The 16,053-nt window shown below is 35.4% G+C and overlaps 1 protein-coding gene across 2 annotated transcripts in view; it reads right to left on the reverse strand.

The window, feature by feature from the left end:
* Positions 1-16,053, reverse strand: part of LOC125680317 (fatty acid-binding protein 5-like) — a 42,462-nt gene that overhangs the window by 18,183 nt on the left and 8,226 nt on the right. For both annotated transcript variants that reach the window (XM_056157263.1, XM_048919799.2), the window contains exons 2-3: positions 6,114-6,292; positions 5,606-5,716 (exon numbers count right to left, since the gene is read on the reverse strand). In XM_056157263.1, the coding sequence (XP_056013238.1) occupies positions 5,606-5,716; positions 6,114-6,292 (290 nt within the window). The remainder of the gene's footprint in view (positions 1-5,605; positions 5,717-6,113; positions 6,293-16,053) is intronic.

Genomic DNA, 16,053 nt, shown 5'->3' on the forward strand with positions numbered 1-16,053 from the left:
TACGATTGATGAATATAAAGACTAAAATGAAAATTATAGGCCAGGTGCAAGTTTACGTGACAGAAAGGCGAATGAAGTGACTATAACCAAAAGGTCAGATCTAATGGCCTCGCAAGGGAGATTAACTAAACAATAGGCCCGCAACAAAAATGCTGCACGATGATGTAATGCGAAAGTTATCAGACTTTTTTTTTTATTATGATCAGAAGCGATTTGCATTGTTCAGACATGGACAAGTATTTGTATTTGATTTGTAGGTGACCTTGATCTTGGTGAAATGATCATGGTTCAGAGTTGTGGCAGAGTCTATTCGTGAAGAAATTCAACTAGAGATTTTGACTTTCGACAAATGTCTTTGGTCAGGGTCATGTTAAATGGTCACAATCAACCTGTGTGATAGATATAACTTTCTAATTTCCCTCAATTGGATAGTATCTATGAGACGCCATTGTCAATAGCATTGATGCTAATGTTGTCACACGCATTATTCTTCACAAACACCCCAGTTTTTTTGTTTTTTTTTTGTATTCTCAGATACAACTACTGCAGAAATTTAAAGTATTGAGTATGATTCTGACAAAAAGTGTCATCAAACAATATAAAAACCAGAACAATTGATCTTAACTGTGCGTATGACCAAAAACAAAACGTATTTGAAAATATGTACAGTTACTTTATTCCTTGTAGGTACAAGTGGTATAGACTGAAAGTTTCCGGGTCATATCGTCAGCACCATTCTGTAAAGAAAGCACCTATTGCTATGCATGTAGCTGAGTGATTAGGGCGCTGCTGTACAACCGGGATCCCCAGGTTCGGTGCCGCGTCAAATCTGGGGTGTTTAACATGGATAGCGACTCCTTCTCCAAACACCCAGTATTAGAAGCGAATGTCACGAGTTTTTCCGATCTGACCTTAAATGTTGAGGTACCGGGCCACGGTAGGCGTTGGTACGATATAGATTCTTCACTGATACGACCTTGAGCTAGGTGGAAAAGTGACGATAATACATACAGTGATTAACCTCATAATTCCTGTAAAGAAAGAAACATATGAGTTGGGCAAACACGGACTCCTGGATACACCAGAGGTGGGGTCAGGTGCCTATGAGGAGTACGCATCTCCGGTTGATCGTTCACACCGCCGTGAACCCGATATCTTGTTCTGGTAAACGGAGTAATCCGTTGTTAAAATCGGCCTAACGATATGAAACACTTCTGGCGGCATTTGACCCAATGACAGGTTGTATTTGTAAATTAGAACGCTATAAATACCTAACAATTTGCAAAATGCTGACTTTAAACAAGACTGTTGAAACCCCATATAATAAAATTTATTTGTCATTAACCTGCCTCGATTAAAAACTTGATCATTCGCAGAAATTGCTCGCTCGAGTGTATCGAATCAGTTGAGAAACATAAACAACATGTGAAGGTGATAATGGTATATTGCAATGTTAATGATGTAGAAGCTTAAGTAATCCCGTTTGTCATTACATTGAGGTGTTAGTTTGCCGTTAACACATAATATTATACAGTTTATGTTCAATAAAATGCAAATGTGGAAGACTCTGCCAAAATTATTAGCATACCTTTAAGCCAGTAAATCGCCAAATTTTAGACCCGTGGAAAAACCTGCTATAAGGTAATAACTCTCTCTCTCTCTCTCTCTCTCTCTCTCTCTCTCTCTCTCTCTCTCTCTCTCTGTTTCCAGTCTGATGAACAATTGTATGTGTAACAATAAATTCACCCATTATCTATTTCACTGAGACGTCTCGAATTTTCATTTCAATGAACAATATGACTCAGCTGTTGCTAAAATATATTCATCAAATTAACAAACAAAATATGTATTACCGAAGTTTTTATTTTGTTAAAGCTTTGTATTGATACAGACTACCTTGAATAGTAGTAATCAGTTTGGATAATCTGAACCACAGACTGACTCAGAGCTTCTCTGATTAACATGTGTCTGTCCGCCGTCTCTTTGTTACATTGTCACTTTTGTTTTACATTATTCTTCAAAACATTGGGACAATCAATCAAAGCCGTGCCCTTCCCGTGTGGAAATACTATTGACTGGATAAAAAGGTAGAAATAAGAACAACAAAAACCAAACAAAATCTTCACAAGAACCACTGAACCAGAAAAGCTAAACATCAATTTGCACAAAAGCATCCTTCATTTAAGTATCAGCGAGTTCACTCTATGACTACCAGGATCACAACGTGAGATTTTTTGAAAAGTCAGATAGGTACATGTCAGATTTAATATACATGAACTCTCATTAACAAAGGTATACATAGCTACTTTCTTAAAATTATCTTCAGAAGAACCACAAGGCAAGGACTTGTCAAATCAAAACGCAAACGTCTTCATGTAGTGTGGATTCAAGTTTCTCTTCGAAGTCAGGATGAAGCCAAACTGAGGGTTTAAAGTTTTGTGTGGGAAATACAACTGCTCAGGTAAAGATTGTGCTCCATGGACCTCTACCAATCTGTTAAAATCAGATCCGTTGATCTACTCACGTAGATCGCTATATTAGTGTAGCGATCTACGTGAGCAGATCAGCGGGTCTTATTTTAATCAGATTGGGACCTCTATTCGCTTTGCTTAACTGACATGTCATATAAATTAAAAATACACTGTACGTAAATATACATTTAATAAACCACACATGTATTCTATATCTCGAATAACCAAAATGCTACTCCTTTTCTCGGTTTTAGAGGACTTTGTACTCGGTGTATCGATTTTTTTTTGGTGTTATTATTTCTTTCTCCATTTCTGACCAATAGAGCTACAGCCTCAACAGAGACTACTGGTTCTTTTATTTCTAGATATGTTTATTTTTGGAATTGGGGGTAAAACATTTAAACATAATTTTTTTCTTCAAAATTTATCTCGTTTAATACATTATGTTTAACAATTGTGATATGTTTAAGATATTCCCCGTTTAGTTTGCGGGAAATAAAATCAAACATATCATGCCATTGGGTCCTTTTTAATACATATTTGTTCTAATCTGCATAGGATTTTACAGGGAATGTATACAATTTCATCTACAACTAAACATGTGTTCCAAACATGCGATTTTTTTCCCCTACAAAGCTATTTTATATAGAAATATGTTATATTTGATTGTTGCGTAAAATAGGGGGGGGGGGGGATACCCGTGAAATATTTGAGAAATCACAAACTCTACGTCACTTATACCAGTCCATTTGACCCATGTTCATAACATACACGAAAGTATATACGTAATACATACAGATAAAGTCACGGAGGGAGCGGCAGTTGTCTGTGGTTTTCTGTGGGTCACGGTAAATAAACCGTGTGGGGAGCGGATTTGTGAGGTACATGAGGGATAATGTGTACATAACTTAGTAGAATAGGGACTGTTTCAAAGATCTGAGGCAATGAGTAGGCTGAATAAAGAAAATTACAAAATAAAAAGAGATTATAATTGAGGAAAAAGTTCGACATCATGCCCATCCTTGTTAAAATATAGTATTGTTTATAATTTCCTTTAAATTGGAGTGTGCCCCTGGTGCTAGGGTGGGTCAACGTTAGAAATTTATGAAGACTGGGATCAAATACAATCTTTCAATCAACAACAAAGTAATGGTATTACAGCCCGTCTAAATAATTCACAAATATCCTGGGACTTGTAGTGTTTAGATATATTAGAAGTCACATGTGGAGTTATCGTTGAGCTACTTACTGTGCCAGTCTTGTGTCTTTTAAACAATAGTATGCTTTCTTTGTTGTTTTATTAGGTGGTGAAGATAACTAGCATTTTAGAAAAAAATCATAACCCGCGTAACAAAGAAAGACATTTTATTGATTATATTCATATTTTTATGTATTCTTTATACGGAACAGCCAATACACCCTTTGACCGTGGTAACGCTCCATATTTGGTAATAATTACGTGGACAATGGTAACCAAAAAAAAAACAACCGGATCGAACTAGTTTGCAACAAATTTGTATTAATTGCATTGCGTAAGATGAAAGCAATGTCAATTTCAAAAGAACAAAGAACTTTAAAAGAAACGATTCAGTGAATGTAAATTTATCTCTGTAAAAGTAAGGTGGCTTGGGTAAATTTTGTGACCGATACACTTTTTTTTTTTACAAAGTTCTGTCCCTTCTTATCAATTATGGGGCATAACTGGGGAAAGGGACAATAAACCACGAAATGTTTATTCCTCTTGTAACATAGTTTGGAATGCTTTCTTTTGTAAAAAGTGTGGCTTATCTGTACATAACCCACACTTTTCTTCAAACCCCGCCCACAAACTCGAAAAAACAACATCACTGTCCACTGTATGAAGTCCCTCTAGATTAAAATTGCCCTCCCATATCAAACACGGATAACTGACTCAGATTAAGTTCTCCAAATAAATATTCGCACTCAATCTCATTTGAAGCTTGAGACAAGGTAATATCGTCAATGGTTTCGTCCCAAAGACTTTTTATTTTCATATTCTAATCCATGTATGCGAACAAGTCTCGAAACACGTGTAAGTAGAAATACGGGTATCATTTATAAAGATTTTTTATAAAAGGCCCAGTCATGTAATAAGAACGCATTCGAGATATAAACTTGTTTTGCGAACAGAGTGAACAGCGGCGGCCAATCAGACTTGTCGTGTTTCTTTTATGGTTTCGTGCCATACAATTCTTACTTTTTTCCGCTTATGTTTCACCGATTTTTTTTTATTGTATAGACATGTAAATGTTTTTCAGCCAGTTTAGTCAAAATATGTATTACAATGAAGAATATCAAATAGGATTTTTAAAAGAGTAACAACCATCATCAATTAAATATTCTGCTGAATCTTTAAACAGAAAAATGCACAAATATGGGTTCTTAGAATTTTAATTGTATTTGATTTCAATTCTTTGAAGCAGATACCGGTACTAGAAGTCGGAAAATGGGTAAATGTGAAATAAAAATATCAAAACCTGATCCGGTCTAAACATTTATATGCATTTCAAGTAAAGTTTTTTTTAAAAATTATTAATGCTTTTACATTTTTTGGTGATAGAAAGCCATTTAAATGGGAAAATATGGTGTACAAAGTGTAATGTAAACGTAAAGACAAAAAAAAAATGACACCATATTGTAAACATGCGATTACGCTTCCGAAAGTTATCATATAACAAAATATAATGAATAGTAGTAAACTATGGTACAAGTCACTTACCCTATATAATATTATATGGAGTAACAACTACTTACCTAATAAATCGATGTCTCATACCAAACGTTTTCGAGAAACTGAAAATGTTATGTGACAAACAACGCAATGCAACAGGTAAATATACTAGTAGATCACAATACATCACATGAAACACTCAGCTGACCTAAACTCGTGGAATTGCGGAATGCCACATGCAGGTATCCATTGGAAGAGCTTTGGTAGAATGAGATTTAGTAAGGTAGGATATGTAGTAGCTACCCCATATAATAGTGTTGGTTATGTACAGATAACCCACACTTTTAACAAAATAAAGCATGCTAAACTATGGTACAAAACAGATATACACGATGATGGTCCACTCCCGGAGGCTGGTGTCGGTAATCTGACCACTACTTACCACCATCATCGTCTGTCCATCTATCCATCGCTGGATGTTCATTTCTGCTCCTTGCAGGTTGTTGTTGGTATGTTTCTCTATAAGTTTGTCGCCCTCTAAATTGACAAGACTCTGAAAGTCATATAACAACATTCCACAGTGTTAGCCATACATTATGTAAACCATTTAAACACTTTAATATTGGTCATTCATTTGGTTGACACTGTTGATGCTTTACACCATTTCAAGAATATTTCTCTCATAGAGTGGTGACATCAATTGAAGACCTGGTTCTACAAATTCACCAACGCAAAAATGGGAAAGCTTTTTCTTGCAATAACAGTTGTGACAAGGGACCCACAGATAGGGAGTGACACAGTCGGGGCCTTGTGACAATTGCGGCATTTCTCGAGAATACATGTAATTGCTGTACCAACCATCTCGTTTTAGGTGGGTTTTTGTTTTTGGAAATAAGGCACGACATCGGTTAGACAAATTAGAATAAATGGGGAAATGGTCTAACTCATACCTTCATTGGAGAGCCATCCAAGTCGGCCGAGTCGTACGGCTCTCCTAACTTGAAGGTAAATTGTCTGCTACCAGGTACACCAACAAGCCCCACATTGATAGTCACCGAGTCCCCGGAGATGGCGTACGATATGGTCGTCTTAGCGTCGCTGTACATCTGTTTTTTCTCGGGTGGTAGTCCTGAAAAGGTTAACATGTACGTTCAACAATGGATACTAGTAGCTGTTATAATGCGTAATAAAGATTGTTTTCAACATAGTACAATGTAATTACTAAATGCTGTCATAAGACAGTAATACCCGCACGCAAGTATTTGCCTTTATACATGTATGAAAGGTGAAGATAACGAACAGTGATCAATCTCATAACTCCTATAAGGAATACACAGTTAAGAGTTGAGCAATCACGTACCCCTGGATATACCAGAAGTGGGATCAGGTGTCTAGGAGGAGTAAGCATCCCCTGTCGACCGGTCACACTCCGTTGTACTTGTGTAACTAGCAAAAATATCAAATAGCATGCCCTATACCATATGTATCCTTGCTGCATATGTCAAGATGCATTGAGTATTCTGCTGGGCAAGTGTCCCGGGGTCATCCCAACTCCCATCATTTTTTTAAAAAATTTCTATCATCTTTAAACTGGTTGAAATGCCAACCCTATAATCAAATAATTATATTTTTGTTGCACATGATACAATGCACTGAGCACCAGGTTTATGTTCGTCGTTTTTTCACCCCGTTTGCCCCTCATGGTGAAAAAGAACATTCCAAAAACTTATTGCACATCTAAAGGACACCACCAATCTTCTCTCAAAAGATGGCTTTGTTACTGCATGAAATGTAAGAGAAGTTCCGGGAACTAGTTTTTTAATATAGAAAACACGTCTTTTTTCGATTCCTATTTGGCCCCTAGGGTGAAAAGGAAAATTCCAAAACCTTATTGGAAATCTGCAGGACACCAACAATCATCTTCCAAAAGATGATTTAGCCATTGCGTAAAATATATGAGTTCTGAGAACCATGTAGTGTTTGGGGGGGGGGGGGGGGGGGGTAAAAAAAAACACATCGATGTTTAACCCCCATTTTGCATCCAGGGTAAACTCGAAACTTCCGAAACTTTATTGCACATCTACATGACACCATATATCATATTCTAAAGATTAATTGGTTACTGCTTAAAATAAAAGAGGATTTTGAGGAGGAATAAAGTGTGACACACGGACCAGGGTAACAACAATATACCCTAACTTTGTTTAGATAATGCGGTTATAGATATGACACGTATCATCATCATAGCAAAGATTACATCAACATTATCACTTAGTGTGGGTTTCCAACTCTGTGGTTGAAGTTATACCATCTTTTATTCATCTATTGACTTTACAATTCACAAAAGAGCATATACTGACGACTTCACGACCATGAACTTAGAATAGTCAAATTTTCACATCTAAATAACTTTGAGATAATTTGCATCAACAAATAAAATTTTCAGTATATGTTTGTGTTTGATTCTTTTATAAACCAGTAGTTCTTTTAAACATCCATATGCCATAGTTAAATATCTATGTTAGTGTTGATCTATATCATATGTATGTGTGTGACTGTAGGTGGAGGGTTAGTATTGATCTATATCATATGTATGTGTGTGACTGTAGGTGGAGAGTTAGTATTGATCTATATTATATGTATATATGTATGTGTGTGACTGTAGGTGGAGGGTTAGTATTGATCTATATTATATGTATGTGTGTGAATGTAGGTGGAGAGTTAGTATTGATCTATATTATATGTATGTGTGTGACTGTAGGTGGAGAGTTAGTATTGATCTATATTATATGTATGTGTGTGACTGTAGGTGGAGGGTTATGTAAGTATGTGTGTATGTGTAGAACATGTTGATCTATAAAAAATCAATTCATAGCAAAATTCAACAAAACTCTTATTAACTATTTTCATGTAAACCTCATTACAATATTGTTAAATCTTCAAAAAATCCTTTTTATACCTTTATATCATACCTTTGTACTTGACCTTTGTATTTGGGAGAGGGCCTACATGGGCTCTGCCTGTTGCCCAATCTTGTTGAGTTTCTCAATAAAATATGTTTAAATTGGGAAAAAAATAAATATCAAGATATAAGTAATCAAATCTCTTCTCGGCTTGTGAAAGAGTTCTGAAACAAGTTACAGGTGCGAGTTTTCAGATGCAATATTTTGAAAATTAATAGAAAGCTGGCACATATGGATTTTTACAACAAATCATGTTTATGAATGTTTTATCAAACAAGCTTTTAGTATTCCAAATAATGGAACTCGGGTTGTTAGACAAGCTACATCGTAAACTTAGGATTAAGGATGGGTTCTTCATAATATTCATTGGATGCGCTGATTTGTGGCATTCTAATTGCAAACACTATAGAATATAAATTCTTCTGACACACAGACAAGTTGGTGTTGTGGTTCTTTGAAAAGTCAAGTTTAGTTCAAGGTCACACGGTTTTCATACCAAAGGACCTTGACATTCTATCAAACCAGACATAGCTCGTATGTTCTTGTGATCCATTACGAATTAGGTCCTAATTTGCAATATGATCACTATATATGAACAAATTTCTGTCTGTGTGCATATCAGAATTAATAAACACTAGCAAATTATATAAGATGAAAAGTGAAGATAACAGTGATCAATCTCATAACTCCTATAAGCAATACAAATTAGAGAGTTGGGCAAACACGGACCCCTAGATATACCAGAGGTGGGATCAGGTGCCTAGGGGGAGTAAGCATCCCCTGTCGAGCGGTCACACCTGCCGTGAGCCCTATATAAGGTTGACCTAATTTCTTTAGATGATATATGACTGCACATTGATCGCTATGTATGTTATATATTTACGCTTAGAGTTCTTTGAAAGTTTTAATAAAACAATTCTTATGTAATAAGGCACTTAATGATATCAAATAAAGAAGGGACATCGGATCATAAAAGAAAAAAGGAAACTTTTTTTCAATTTTGTTTCCATAAAGAAGATTCGGGGTGAGATCTACATGTAAGAAGATTAGGAATAGGGTGTTTGAAGTGGCCCCAAGAGGGGTGGTAAGTTCAAACTATCATCCATTAAAGTATCTTGGTTTTTGTTTTGTCAGTTATGACTAATTTCCACAGTTTTGAAAAAAGAAAAATTGCTGTAATTTTGTTCGAATGGAAAGTCATTACTTTCACTTGAGGGAATAAAATAATAATTTACTACGCTGTTGATTCCACTGAATACATAGTCCCTTGTAATACAAGTTTCCCGACCCCATTTTATCGTAGAATAATTCCAATGTTATTTATTACAATTGTTTTGATTGGACAAAAATAAAGCTGAACAAGAGTTTATACATCAATAAATCCGAAAACGCGATGTATTCATACACGCCTGAAAACAAATAACATAGTGCGGGGAACATATTCAAATTTTTGCAATTGTTAATAAAGTGAATGAATTGGAATTATAAGAATCAAACATTATTTTTGAAGAATTTATCGATGTGTAAACTCCGGACATTTTACTAACAAACTTAACATAAAAGTGCTTCGCACTTTTATTCAGTTTGTGAGTAAAATGTCCGGAGTTTACACATCGATAAATTCTTCAAAAAGAATGTTTAATCCTATAGTACTGTGACGTCATGACTCACATGGCTCATAAATGAAGAAATATTACATGCACATATGGCGTACATTATCTAATATTTCTGATTCATCATTACATACACATGTAATCAAATTGAGAAATTAATCTCCAGTCTTGCACAGCATACTTTGTTTCATATTCCTGAATAAGTTAATAAGCATTCTTTTTATTTTATAATAAATGTTTCAAAACTTGGCAAAGGGAGTATTTTCTATCTTATTTTTCATTTTGTTCTATCCATATGACTCGGCGAAAACTAATTCTTTGATAAATTATGTATATTTTATGAAAGAAAAAATGTAAACAATGTGACGTTATTTTCCATGCTTTTCCAAGTGGTTCCACTCAACTGAGTTTTATAGAGTATCAGATCTGTCTGCTTTACTTAGAATTGCCTTAAACTTAAAAATATACACTGCTGTAAAAAGAATTCTAACAAATAGATACCATTACTCCGTGTGGTGTGTTCAGTTCATTAACTCAGTGTGATCGTTACTGTGAACCAGAAACTGATATACATTTTATTCCTCCTTAACCGTCACTTTGTCCCACTTCCGGAAATCAGAACGCACCGTTTCCGGGACCCGGCTGTTGAGGTTCTTTTGCGGAATGGTTGATATCTGTAGAAAAGACCGTCTTTTCTACTATATTTGATTATAATTTATTTTGGGATTAATGTCACTATATTCTTGAATGTAAAGATCTCTGTCGTATTCGTAAAGAATTTGTTTACATAAAAATACTGTTCAAAACCATATTATAGGGGAATCATATCTGCTAAATAAATAGTATCGCATAATTCAAAAACTGTAAGAGTTGTTATTATTTATAATCAATTACGTTTGTTCTCCTATGTATTTAAATATTAGAACTATTGTTTTATGTGTATATATTTGATTACTCCATGTACCGTTGATTGATTGATTACGGTTTTACCGCGTTTTGGCAACATTGCTGCCGTTTTCGGCGGTTAAATAACTGAAATATTATGTTTGGTTGTGAGTGTTTCCCTGAAGGCCCCCAGTGAGCCTACTCTTTTTTCGAAAATCAGGACCGCATTTTCGTTTTATGTTGTGTATTTTTCATGTTCCGTATTATGACTTGAACTGAATTTCAACATTTATATTGCACTTTGTCAGGCGATGATAAACCATTTCAACGGACATTGTTGCACTCGGATGAATTAATAAATGTTGAGAATTGTTAATTTAGTAAATAGTGTATAATTGTCTAAACAATATTTAAACAAAGTAGAGCACGGAAATTTGGCGCAAAGCTTGGAAAATACCACAGCGAATATCTCGGCGTTATAATCTAAACAGTATTCCGTTCTGTTTCCCGCGACTCTGAATTTCTGACATTTCTGTGGTAACATGAATAAGACAACGAAACAATGATCAATCTCAGGAATCCTATACAAGATACAAAATTTAGAAAAAGAACATGTGGGTTACTGATAATTATATAATGTCCTTTTTATCATACGAACACTGAATATATCTTACGGCCGCAGCAGTGAGGACACCTGTCGTGATGTTTAAGGTCATATCCGATAGACCCGTTATTCTTACCTATAAATGTCGAGTGTTTGGCGAAGGAGGAATCGCGACTTATATTTTACGTTTTAAGTTTGATCCGACCAAAGCACGAGCAGGGCTAGAACTCACGACCTTCGGGGTGGGGAGTTTGGTTCTTAACCGAGAGCAAACTCGGGCTATCCGAGTTGCAACCGAACAAAGAGAGTTTCAACTCATAGCCCTGCCTTCTACGAGGGTTAGTGTGGTAGCGATATGTCGGTCTTGTAATGATACTGCACACGAGTCAATTTTAAAACGATGGATATGATTGGTTGGAGTATTATAGGCCTACAATGGCGTAAAAAGGTCAACATTGGAAGATTTACCCTACTAATTCGGATACGAACTGAAGTCACCCACGAACGCTCTACCACTGAGCTACCACAACCGGTCAAGTAAGACAGATTGAATGCTTCTTTTTCTATATGAGAGAAGTTATTAGTGATCAAAATGAATTAAAGGAAGAATAATTTAAATGATCTATACGTTACATTAGTATGACCTTAACATATACATTTGTAACCAAACATTTCCTTATAGGCTTTTATACTATACAGTTTTAGTTGATGTCCAAATTAACGAGTTATGATTGGATCTCCAAAATGTTAGCTATAAAGCAATATTATCCCCTCGAAGATTCTATACAATTGTTAATAGCTTGGCTGTGAAGAGAACATGCATGAACGGCGATGTTGGTGACTTGTTTAATGGTTTATTTTAATCTCTTTCCTGCATTATTTTCCAATGTAGCTGGCAGAAATATTTCTGAATAACTGGATTGGAATTTATGATTTTAACGGTACAGCTATATTATATAATGCATATCTAACATGGATAGTTTTAGAAGACTTAGTAAAGCAATTAACCCGAATCCTTCGACATGCATGTACACCGCGTCTTAAATGGGTTAGTCGACCAAGGGTAAGACTTGTTGAATTGTTTAGTAATTCATCACAATATTCGATGCATTTAACCTTGATATTTTTTAATGTTACTATGAATTAAACCTTAGGAAGTGAGTGTAACACCAAATGCATTTTTCTTAATTAGATTTTTAAAAAGTTCATTAAAGGTCAAGCATAGTCTGTCTGTGATCTGCTTTAGGGCTAAAAGTATGTCAAACAGTTTTCCGGACTTTTTTGTCATTAAAGATACAGATATTGGTCTAAAATTTAGTTACCTCTGAGGAATACAAGTTCAGTTTGCATTTCAGCTGGATTGGTGCACCATAACCTACTGTAGGGCTAAAAGTAGGTCAAACAGTTTTCCGGATTGTTTTATCATGGATACAGCCATTACAGGTATTGCCCTGAAATTATGTCACAATCTCCCTCTGAGAGAAATACATAGTCAGTTCATATTGCAACTTGATTGGGGAACCGTGACCTGATTTAGCACTAAAAGTATGTCAAAAAAGTTTCCTTCACTTTTTCTCATCATGGATACAGATTTTGCAACTTTCCTCTCAGAGAAATACATAATCAGTTCACGTCAGATAGATTTGTGCATCATGACCTACATGTACTTTATTTAGGCTTTTCTATTTAGAATATATGTGATATTAGCTGCAATAATGTAACCCTCTCTGATTTTTATTTTTTTTTAGGGAGAGGGCTACAACTCCTTAGGATCTCCGTAATGGTGCAAATGCGGGAGTGATTCACTCCCGCAACATTTGCGCTCATTCTAAACATTTCCTGACTTTCTTTACGTAAATAAAATGATATTCTATGTTTCTTAGTCAATATATAAATTTACAACCTGCAACTTAAGATTTGTGAGGCTCTATTCTACCGTTTTCAACAATTTCGATAAATTCCAATTTCTCGATTCATATTTGTGCGCCATGTTTGATGTACTGAAGTATAAACTTCCGATTGTCAAGTCATTTGCATATGCTATATAAGGTAGCATTTACATCAATGGACAAGTATGGAGGCGAAAGCTATTTCGTCGGTATTGAAAAGGTTTGAATTTAATATCAAGTTAAAAACCGAACAGCAGAGTGTAAATTCTTTCTGCAACAATATGATTTTCCTTTCTTTGTCGAAGTGGCTCAAGTAACTACATTTTCGTGCTGATTGTCAATGTTTAGGTTTTTCATTAGATCCACCTACGAGATCTCGCGATAACAAGCATGGCGGAGCAGACGAAGAATTTTGCATGCTGTACATTGTATTTAATGAAAAACACCTTTATTAGACATGCCCGAGCACAAAGTTGGTACTCCTTTTGGTGTAAACAACATTTGGGACTAATACACAGAATTTATTATCGGTTATTCATAAAATTATTTTGCACCATTACGGAGATCCTATGGAATTGTAGCCCTATCCCGAAAACGTCAGAATTTAAAAAAAAAATGGATAGGGCTACATTATTGCAGCTAATGTGATATCAATTCGGAGTGCAAAATGTGCCTACAGGTTGAATTTCACCGTCCGACGGTCGTATGTTGTACCGTTAGCGGTACTATTGTTTTATATTCAATTTGACTTGTAAATGTTTTATCCCAAAACCGTTACAAGGCACCTCAGGGCTAGTCGAAATTCGCAGGATTTGCAATTTCGACGCTGTTGCTATGTAAAGCACGAAGCTTTGTCAAGTCTAATACATATATATCTTTTCTATTCATCAAAATAACAAGCAAATATATATTTGCCGACTAGCCCATGGAGTACAGAGGGAAGCCGAAAATTTATTGTGTGAAATACAACATATTTACAATGACATTGTATAAATGCAAGAATGATGTTACAAAATGTTATGAATAATCGACGACGTGACCGCGAGGAAAACCAGAAATAAAAAACTAGAAAAATTCATTCTGGAAACCTGTGTCCCATACCATGATAAAAGCGCGCCGTCTCAACATAATGCAGGACTATTGTAGCAGGGCCCCTACTGGGCAGTCTGCACTTTAACATTACACCATCGTCGTATTATGCAAGGACTTTGCATCATATAACACTGTTTATACATAACACATTAATAAAATAAGATCTAATGTTTTTAATTTTTTGCATGTAAAATTTCGTATGTCTTCTCCAGAAGACGGGCTGGAACTGATATCCCGTGCTATTCGAGCACTGCTCAAACCAATAGTCACCACGTGACTTGTTAAACTAAATTTCATTGGACAATTTATTTCCGAACCTATAAGACAATCATTTTCCGCTATTCTCCGTACCGCGGAAAATATTTAAACTCACCTGAGCTTTATTGCTTACCTGAGCAGGTATCTGTATAGGTATAGGTATCTGTCTTGTTATCTGTCGGGCATACACTTTTCACAGTCTAATTGTCTTCTTATAAACCACTTGACAAATTTTAACCACACTTGTAACAAATCATCCTTGGGTAAAGGCGATTAAAATGTGCTCAAATGAATGTTCAAGTCCCATTTTAATGGGGGATAATTACGTAATAGTGCAAATAGAATGGATTGTTTAAAACTCATTAACTTAAGTGATCGTTTTCAAATAATGAAGCGCTGACAAAATACTTTACAACAGCTTACACGTAATTACTTGTAAATTCAGTCAATTGCTGCAGGTGCATTGTGGAGAAACGCTAGGATTTCTTGCTACAACTGTTTCGTAAGCACAAGAGAAAACAATGAATTGTTCAGTTCAAGGAGTTACTGGTTTCAGAGCATTCTCACATACCAGAATCTCTTCTACAATTATTCTCCGTCAAAAGGTATACATGTAGTTACACGTAGATCAAGACTTTGGATATGAGTTACATATATAGCGAGTATGGTTTCAGGGCGAATCACGGTTTAAATATCTGTAAATGATTCTAAATCTTGGTCGTTGTAAATGCATGAATATCTCTATGAAACTGAATGAACGCTCTATAATAAAAATCCAAAACTTGCCAAGGAATGTAGCCATTAAAGAACAATATCACCTATGCGTATTTTGCTATTTTTTACTAGACTCTATGGGGAGCCACAAAAGCACGCACGGCAACCAGGGAACCACTTCAATTCAATTATGACGTCACGTCAGTTTACAATTAGGACTATACTGAACAATTTTCGTAAAATAAGACATTATGAGAACTACTTTTTAATCGGAGGACGAAAGAGTAATTTGGCTTCATGACCAAAGTGTTTCATAATTGAAGATAATATATGCACATATGGAGCGTTATCTTAGGACGAGGTACATATGTATATAAGAAAGGAACTCATGTGATCCCCATTTTCACTCCAATTTCAAAATAGACTTAAAACCATGAAACCTAGTAAAAATTTATTTCAAGATAAAGCCTTTGATAAATTGTATAGTGACAATAAAGTGTTTCAAGCCACGAGCTTGTCGCAGATTGGAGCAAATTTAGTGTTTCATAAGAAAATGGCACACGTTTTTCCTTGAGTTTTACATACAATATATATTTTGCTGTGAAAATATGGAGAACACGTTTGCCTAGGTGCCATCTTTATATCAAGGTTTGGATGGACACACGTGTATCAAATATGCAAGTTTGAGAGGTAGGCAAGTGTGTGCTTTATATCTTCTGAAGCAATATATACTTAGATTTGTCATTTTTATGAGAACATGAGGAAACGTGGAATGTCTATTGACTTTGTGGCGTTTTATGAACTTGATATGATATACACGATCTGGGTTACTAGATAATGATCTACATTTTTGTCGATGAAGACTTCTGAAA

This window comes from Ostrea edulis, chromosome 2 (genome assembly GCF_947568905.1).
Source record: "Ostrea edulis chromosome 2, xbOstEdul1.1, whole genome shotgun sequence".
NCBI classification, from domain to species: Eukaryota; Metazoa; Mollusca; class Bivalvia; order Ostreida; family Ostreidae; genus Ostrea; species Ostrea edulis.